General features: G+C 39.6%; 1 protein-coding gene across 2 annotated transcripts in view; it reads left to right on the forward strand.

Moving 5' to 3' along the window:
* The first annotated feature begins 1354 nt into the window (after positions 1-1354).
* The window catches only part of CDC7 (cell division cycle 7), a 35136-nt gene continuing 27132 nt past the window's right edge, over positions 1355-9358 (forward strand). The window contains exons 1-3 of one of the 2 annotated variants that reach the window (XM_042465651.1): positions 1355-1434; positions 3483-3537; positions 8759-8850. In XM_042465651.1, the coding sequence (XP_042321585.1) occupies positions 8766-8850 (85 nt within the window). In that variant the 5' untranslated portion in view covers positions 1355-1434; positions 3483-3537; positions 8759-8765. Of the gene's footprint in view, positions 1435-3482; positions 3538-6988; positions 7185-8758; positions 8851-9358 lie in introns of those variants that run through there. The other variant, XM_042465650.1, reaches the window with a different exon arrangement.

Here is a 9358-nt window from a genome sequence, read left to right on the forward strand (position 1 = left end):
ATCTTCAGAAAAGCAGTTTAAATTACCTTACTCTTGGTGAAGCCCATTTGGGTGCTGCCCTTTACATGTAAATATTAAAATATTTATATATAATATTTTAATTTGCAAATTCTTAAATGCCTAACACAGTGCATGGACTTTATGGCTAGTGGATGAAACAAATAAAGTTAAACAATGTAGATGTGTTTAGGATATAAATCTGAAGTAATTTGCAAAAGAAAAAATGAACAGAAAGTATCTGGTATTCCATATGTTGGGTAGCGTTCTGTTCACTGCTTTTAGAAATAGTTTCACATCATGTAAAAACTAAACGACAAAGTTTAAGGTAGCTTGTGTTTGGTCTTTTAATATTTATGCTTGCAACCTTCAGTTTAAATGCAGTGGAAGGTTTGTATTTGACCAGGAGTCTTGCTACAAGGAGCTACCTTGTAAAGTTAACCTGCTCTGACAAGCCCCAGATGTTGTTCTTTTCTCCAGACCAATGACTTGATGGAGCTCAAACAATGATCATGGAACTATGATTTCAACATTTTGAACTGCAATATGTGTGTATTTGTGCCTATCAATAAGAAAATAGGAATATGTATGTTGTGAATTGAACTTGAGTTTCCAAAATGTTCAATTGCCTTGATTTCTAATCCTGTCTACTGATGCAAGACCATTGTGTAACTAGAATTTTAATACTGTTTTATACGTTGGCTGTTCCAGATTTCAGAAGCAGTTTTATTACATGTCTTATACAACATTCTCACATTCTATTAATCTTTGTAAGTTCATAGCAGATTGAATTTACAAAGCTCACTGCTTCAAGAAAGAAGATAGCTAATAAAAGTTTCAGTAGGTACCTGTATGTATATATCTATATAGATATCATTTATTTGTCTCTAGCTGCTATGTTTTGATGTAACCTTTCAAACTGATTTTCCACTATAGTAGTACCGTCACATTAGATTCCTTGTTGAGGCACTGTCATACTCTGCATTCCTTTCAAGCTTCTAATTGGTTTTTGCAGACTTGCAATTAGCCACATGTAGTGAATAACCCTGAGTTAAAGCACAATTTCCCCAATGTAGGATAAGACTCATTTGTGCTGTTTCTCTTTGGTTACAGTAACCATCTAAACCTATGATCCTATACATATGGACCCAGGAGTAGGTTCAAGTGAACATGCTTACTTCTGAGTAAACAGATATGTGACTCTACTGTAAAAAGGACCTTTTTTCCTATATTTTACTTCTCATTTGGCTGAGAGAATAATTCACCAGGTGTTAAAAAAACCAGTTAAAATAATGTCCTTTGTGATGTAATCACTTGACTACCAGTAACTGAGTCCATCAAATCATTGCATAAAAATCTTCCCAAGACCTGTTGAACATTGCTTCTCTCCAAATGTTGGGGAAACAGAATGGGTCTGAATCATACATAGAATGAAAGGTGAAGAATTTTTTATTTCATTACCTACTTCTTGTGATTGCCATTATCCAAAAAACTAGTTTTAATTTATTATTTGTAAAAAAAAGTGTTAATTAATATAGTAGTGAAGTCTCCAACACAAGAAATGGAATACCTCAACAGTTCTTACACATTAATATGCTTTCTCCAAAGTGTAAGGAATTAATTTGGTGTCAAGGCAAACTAATGGTTAAATAGACTGCTGCTTTCCAGTTTATAATCTCCATATGCTTTATTTCCTTGGGCATCTCCGAAGCCCCTCATCTGCCTACACTCCAACATTATCTCTTGTAATCACTATTTAAGAATCTACTGTAAACAAAGAACAGAATATAATATTATATATATTATATATACTATATTATATATATATATATATTGTTTGATCTGTTTATACCTGTCTTCTTTGTGATGGCCTACGGTCACGTTCAATAAATCTCCCTAATTCTCTCCTATGAATTAAGGTCTTGTACAACAACAGCCTATAGCCCCACACTATCCTCTCAGTACTGAGCACATAGAATTATAGAGCTGGATTAGGCACAAAGGCCATCCAGCTCAATGCCCTTCTATGCGGGAATACACAACTACAGAACTCCTGAAAGATGCCTATCCAACCTCTGTTTAAAAACTGTCATAGTTGTGGAGTCCAGTCCTCAAGAGGCAGTTTATTCCATTGCTGAACAGTTCTTACAATAAAGAAGTTCTTCCTAATGTTTAGGTGGAATCCCTTTTCTTGTAATTTGAATCCATTGGTTTGTGTTCTAGCCTTTGGAGCAGAAGAAAACAAGTTTGCTCCATTTTCTTCATTATATGCCTTCAGATGTTTAAGATGGTTATCATGCCACCTCTCAATCTTCTCTTTTCCAAGCTAAACATACTCAGGCCCGGGACAGATGGGCAGGAAGCGCCGTCCTCCAGCCAATTCTAGAGTCCCGGAGCGTGCAGCAACCGCATGCTCCAGAACCCTAGTGCGTGTGGGCTCCGGCGTCATGGCGGCTTCCCATCCATACGTGTATAGACGTTGCTGTGCGTTGCTTACATCATGAGTCACCAATGGTGCACTTGTGACGTGCGCGCATCGTCCCAAAAAGAACCCAGGTTTTCCAGGTTCTTTTTGAGGCAGAGGAAAGCCATGCAGTTGGCTGCTGCGGTGTCCCTCCGCAGGAAAACCGAATGCCTCCAGCCTGGACTTTCAGGGAGGTATGTACCGGGCCTCAGTTTCCTAATATGTTCCTCAAAAGGCTTGGTTTCCAGACATTTGGTGATTTTGGTTGTTTGTTGATATCCGTCTTGAACTATTGTGCCCTGAACTGGATACAGTAGCCAAAGCAATTACTATTTTTCTTGATCTGGAAGCTATAGAAGATTATTGCACCTGCAAATCCTGCTGGGATAGATGCAGGTTTGAAAAGTCAAAACTGGGTGTTATCGCATGCAGCCAAAGCCAGGTGTGTGCAACCCATCTGCAGCCTGGACCCCAGCTGCGCTTGTCCGGCAGCAACAGGAACTAAGACCTCCGATCCTTTTCACATGTACTGCTTTCAATCAAGGTGTCACCTATGCTATGTTTGTGCATTACATTTTTCCTGCCAAGATGTAGTATTTTGTATTTATCCCTGTTGAAATTCATCATGTTAGTTTTCACCCTGCTCCTCAATCTGTCAAGGTTGTTTTGACCTTGTTAGATCAGCATCAAAATTTGTGTGTGTATGTTCCTCCATCTTCTCATCATTAGTCTTCTAAACATTAGTCTTCCATTAATGCTAGGGAGAGGGTGCCATGTGCATAGAGTCAGTGTCTTGTCTCTGTGCTGAACAAAATCTAAATGAAGCCTTCTGTAGTCTTCTTGTTAAATAGCTTATTTAAATTGGTGGACAGCAGGGAAAAAGTCCCTTTTAAGGAAAGGTGTTGATGTGGGTTGACAAGGAGATCATGGAATAAGATATTGTCCCATAGTAATTATTTGCAGAACTCCTGTAACAATTATTTATACTTTGTTTAATATCTTTTTAATATCATTTTCTTAGTGACTGTCTGGAGAACATCCTATTCAAGTCATGACCTGAATGACTGGATGTAAGGGTATGTAGCTATAAGCACTATTTGGTTATTTAAGGGAACCCAGAATGGATGACGTATTTTACTCTAGTCAGCTTTGAGGTGTTTTCATTATGGTTTTACCTACTGCACTTATTCTAATGTTAATGTTATTGTTTGCTATTAATTGTTTTAGTAACTTGGAGTATTATTATATTGTTTTAGCTTTTGTTTACTAAGTTGCACTGAGAAGGGAAAATTCTAGAAAGGGATAAAAATCAATTCAATAATAAAGAAAATAAAATATTGATTGGGAATCTTATACTGAATTTTATTTCCATTCTTTATATTTTTCCCCTCTTATTGAAGATCATGCAAAATAACATTTCTAATAGACATTTGCAACACAGGGCAAAGACGTTCAGAATAATGAAAAACAAGATATTACTGTATAATTCAATTGTCCTTTTGTTAGCATGCTTCAAAACATAAGGGCAAGTTACACATAATTTACTTGTTAAATCATGATGAAAATGGTTAGCATGCTTCAAAACATAAGGGCAAGTTACACATAACTTACTTGTTAAATCATGATGAAAACCATGTAGCCCACCAGATGTTATTGGTCTGTAAATCCGAGCAGAACTAGCCAGCATAGGTGATAATAAGGAATGCTGGGAGTTGTCATCCAGCAATGTCTGGAAGGTCATATGGTTCCCACCCATGTTAAAAGACTGCCACCATTCCCTGTACAGTTTATAAATGGAAAAAATATCATACTTTTAATTATGCAATTGCTTCCCTTAAAGCAGGCATGGGTAAAGAGCAGCCCTTCAGTTTGCAGTTCCCATTAGCCTTACCAATGTAGGCAATGGTGAGGAATGCTGGATAATACAGTTCAAAAACATATCAAAACTCATTATATGATGGACGAGTAAAAAATAAGTAACATAATAAAGTGCTGTAGAAATTCTCATTGGATACCAGAACAAGCATGAAACACCAGCGCTGATGCTTTCAAAATGAAGAGATTACCATACATACTCGACTATAGTCGAGCTCATATATAAATTGAGGGTAGGTTTTGGAGTCAAAATTACGGATTTTGATATGCCCCATGGATGAGTTGAGGGCAAAATGTAAGGGGCGTATAACAAAGGATGTAAAGGAAGAAGCAAAGGAAAACAATGCTGAAGAACTTACAAATTCTAGCAGGTATCACTGTTTGTGCTCACATTAAAGACTGGATGGATAAGAAGTTAGAGGGGGGGTCAGTGCTTCCAGGACAGATTATGCTCTTGCCTTTCACCAGGGAATGGTTCCTTTTTAAATAAGAGTTAAAGTACAGTACTTACATTGACTCATGTATAAGTTGACTCAGTTTTTTGGGTCAATTGTTTAATTAAAATTTTTAGACTTATACATGCATACAGTTTGTTGTACACACACACACAGAGAGAGAGATTTATTCTGAACTGATATCTCTAAGTGATGAATACAGCCTAATTCCTTCTTGGAAGAACAGATCCAGAGTCCAAAAGTTGCTTGGACACTTTTGACCAAGCTCATGAATTGAGATTCTTCCCTTCCTAAAGCCTAAAAGTTGCCTTCACAGGGTCACCCAAGAGCTGTGCCTGTATTTTACAGGAGAAGCCCAAATGTGTCTGAAAAGAATACCCCTTCATGTCCCTTACAAAAGCCAAAAGCACTCTGGCATTGATGAATCAACTCCAAGTCAAGCTGTCAGGAAAATTTGATTCCAACTCTTTGGCTGCATGCATGACATCAAGGCTCCCCAACCCTTGGGAAAATTACAGTACTTTGGGATGTAGTACAACTTCCAGAGCCCACACACTGGTTTTACTGGTTGTAGTAGCAGGGAATAGATACCTTAAAGGTACAGGATCCTGTTTGATCATGGAAGCTAAGTGGGGTTGGCCCTGGTTAGTACTTGGATGGGAGACTGCTAAGGGATACCAGAGGCTGTAGACTATATTACAGAGGAAGGAACTGGCAAAACCACCTCTACACTGCAAAATTAATGCAAGCTTTAACTATGCTAGGGAATTCTCAGAACTATAGTTTTGTGAGATATTTAGCCTTCTGTCAGAGAACTCATGCCACAACAAACTACGAAGCGGTGTGCCACCAGCTTTGCAAGTGTTCCTTGCCTTAAAAAACCCTATGATATTCATGGGGTAACTTGTAAGTTGTCAGGGGACTTGAAGGTACACAAAGCCTAATAACAATAGCATCCAAAATCCACAAACAGTGATACCTTTATTGGATCAACCGTTCAAAATGCATAAAACATATGTCACAAGCTTTTGAAGCTCCACAAGTGTTCAAAATAATGCAAGAGACAGAAAATTTGCAATTGTTTTTCTCCTGTATGTAAAGTTTAGGACACCTGGTCATCTAGCCAGAAAGTAACTCCAACCACCTTCACAAGGTTCATTTTGTTATTGTTGTGTGCCTTCGAGTTGTTTCCAACTTATAGCAACTCTAAGGCAGGGTGACCAGATGTCCTCCTTTTCCAGGGCATGTCCTCCATTTCAGCTTTCTGTCCAGGAGGAATTCCAAAACGTCCTCCATTTGGAGCAGGGCTAAGAAGCATGAATGTATACTTATATGAGTGTTTTTACTTTTATTTTCTGTCCAGGAGGAATTCCAAAATGTCCTCCATTTTGAGGAGAACTAAGAAACATAAATGTATATTGTATATGAGTGTTTTTAGCTTTTTCTGACCAAGAGGAATTCAGAAACGTCCTCCACTTTGAGCAGGACCAAGAAGCATGAATGTATATTTATATGAGTGTTTTTAGCTTTTATTTTCTGTCCAGGAGGAATTCCAAAACGTCCTCCATTTTGAGCAGGACCAAGAATCATGAATGTATTATTTATCAAGTGTTTGGGGAGGTTTTTTTTATTTTGCAAAGTCTCTCTCACACACACACACATATTTCTCCCTTTCAACGTCCTACACTTTGTCCTCCTTTGCATCTATGATCTGATAGCCTTTTGACTGAAGAGCAGTGTAATAATAGTAATAGTTGTTGTTGTTATCTGGTCGCCCAAAAGAGGGAGCTTTCTTGGCCAAGTTCCTTCAGAGGGGGTTTGCCATTGCCTGCCTCTGAGGCTGAGAGAGTGTGACTAATAATAATACTAATAATAATAATACTAAACTTGTTACCCAAAGTGTTCAAATCCCAACACTTAAATCCCTTCATCACCACAGAAATAAATGAAGGGCTAATAAAGGCCTCTGTGTATGTGTTTGTGTGGAGTTTTTGCGTCCTTCCTTCATCATCATCCCTGAGGGGGGCCTCTCATCTCCCGCCTTCTCCTCTACGCAAGGCCCAGGCTTCTCAGTGACCTCTAGGCCCTGCCCCTTTCCCAGCCAGCCCTTGTTGTCACGTGTGTTTCCCATTCTGACGAGACTAGATCCCGCCCAGTCCCCTCCTCTTCCTCCACTTTGAAACTTTTGTGGACTTTGTGTGTGTGTGTTTTTTTTTTTTGTGTGTTTTGGGGGGGGGGTCTCGGCTGAGACTAGGCGTTTAGTGGGTTTAAGTGGCTAAAGGCCCGCTTCTGGGTTTTTATTGTTTAAATAACATAATAAAACAGCAGCCGCCCGGTTTCCGCGCCAGAAGCAGAAGAGGCGCCTTTTGCAGAAAGCGGGAAAAGCGAACAAAGTAAGTGGTGAATCCATCATCAAGAAGACCACCGGGCTGCATCCGCACTGCAGAAATAACCCACTTTAGGACCGCTTTAACTACCCTGGCTCAGTGCTGTGGGATCATGAGAACTGTGGCTTTGTGAGCCTTCTCTGTTGATCGCTTTGGTGCCCAGGATTCCATAGCACTGAGCCATAGCAGTTAAAACTGGGTTATTTCTGCAGTACAGATGCAGCCAAAATTGTAATAAATCTCTAATTAAGGCCTGTTTTTCTCCCCATTTGCAGCTCTCTGCTGCCCCAGAAATCTAAATATTGTATATGAATGTTAAATACTTTATGAAACACTTAGGTTTGGTTTGAGGATTGGACCTCTGGAGACCAGGGTTCGAATCCTGGCTCAGATATGAAACCCACTGGGTGACCTTGGGCAAGTCACACTCTCTCAGCCTCAAAGGATGGCCATGGCAAACCCCCTCTGAAGAAACTTGCCATGAAATGCCTGTGATACGGTCGCCATAGGGTTGCTGTAAGTCAGAAACATCTTGAAGACACACAATAAGACATACTTCATAGCCCTACTGATAATTGTTGGTGTTTTGTGTCATCCTGTATTTTGTCTGTTGCGTGCCTCCACAAGTCATTTTCAACATATGGCAACCCTAAGGCAAACCTATCGTAGGGTTTTCTTGGCAAGATTTGTTCGGCGGGGGTTTGCCATTGCCATCCTCTGAGGCTGAGAGAGTGTGACTTGCCCAAGTGGGTTTTTATGCTAGAGTTGGAAATCAAACCCTCATCTCCAGAGTCCCAGCACTCAAACCACTACATCAGCTGGCTTGCAGGTACATCTTCATTGTAGAAATAATGCAGTTGAACACACTTTAAGTGCTGCAGTGTCATCCTATAGATTCCTGGGATTTGTAGTTCTGCAGGGTCTAGTTTTCTCTGCCAAAGCATGTTGGGGCCTCCCAAAACTACAAATCCCAGGATTCCATAGGATGGAGCTGTGGCAGTTAAAGTGGCGTCAAACTGCATTATTTCTACATGTAGATGAATCCATCATCAATTTCCTCTGATGCATCTGCACCTTCCTTCTCTCACTTTGTCTCAAAGGTGCTACAAGATTCCTGTATCTTCTTATAACAGTGGAATGCGGACTGGTTTTAGCAGAAGCTGCAACTGCATCCAAATGATGAAGTGAAATGAAACTGAAATGAAATCTCCTTGGATATAGTGTGCAGGCCTATATGTCCTGTACATCAGTGCTTCTTAACATATCTGATGTGGGGAACAAGCAATCCCCCACCCCCAGAGAGACAGGGACTGGCACTATATTTGTGCCCATTGACAAGAATTGTTTCTTCCTGGCGTGGAAGCTTTCCAGGGACTGGCAGCAGATGGCCCATGGACCAGCACTGGCCTACAAACCACCACTTTGATCTGTATGCCACTGCCTTGGCTAATTGACTTTTATACAGTGTGCTGAATAAGGGGAGAAGATTCCTTTGAATGTCTTTAGTCCTGAAAAGTTGCTCATATAACTGGAAGAGATCTTGTCACAGATTCTGACCCTCAGTGTTTGCTTTCGTTTAGTATTGTGATGGAGGCAGCTCATCAGGATGAACATCTTCTCTTGCACGGTGAAGACCCATGTAAAAAATACGACCACAACAAGAAGTTATCAGGTACAGTATGCATTTTAACAATCCTATCCACCAGCAAAATCTTATTAACCTTTCCTTATTATAATGCTTCTGTTTGTTTTTTTGGGATCCATCCTTACTCATATGTCGACTTATCCACAAGTCAATGTAATAGTGTGCAAGGAACCATCCCCTGGTGAAAAGCAAGAGCATAATCTATTCCTGGGAGCACTGTCCCCTTTCTGTTATCTCATCCATCCAGCCTTTAGTATAAGCACAAACAATTATGTCTGCTCTATGTTCTTTTGCATTGTTTTCCTTTACTTCATCATTTAAATACTTTGTTACATGCCCATACATTTCACCCTCAACTTATCCACAGGTCATAACATTTTGGACCAAAAACTTGACTTCAATTTATACATGAGGTTGACTTATAATCAAGTATATACAGTATACCCATGAATGGGTAGGGTGTGTGTGAATAGTAATAGATTAGTAATAGAAAAGTAATAATTTACTAGTCACATACAATCCCCACCCCATCCCA

Source organism: Sceloporus undulatus, chromosome 4, assembly GCF_019175285.1.
Source record: "Sceloporus undulatus isolate JIND9_A2432 ecotype Alabama chromosome 4, SceUnd_v1.1, whole genome shotgun sequence".
Lineage (NCBI taxonomy): Eukaryota > Metazoa > Chordata > Lepidosauria > Squamata > Phrynosomatidae > Sceloporus > Sceloporus undulatus.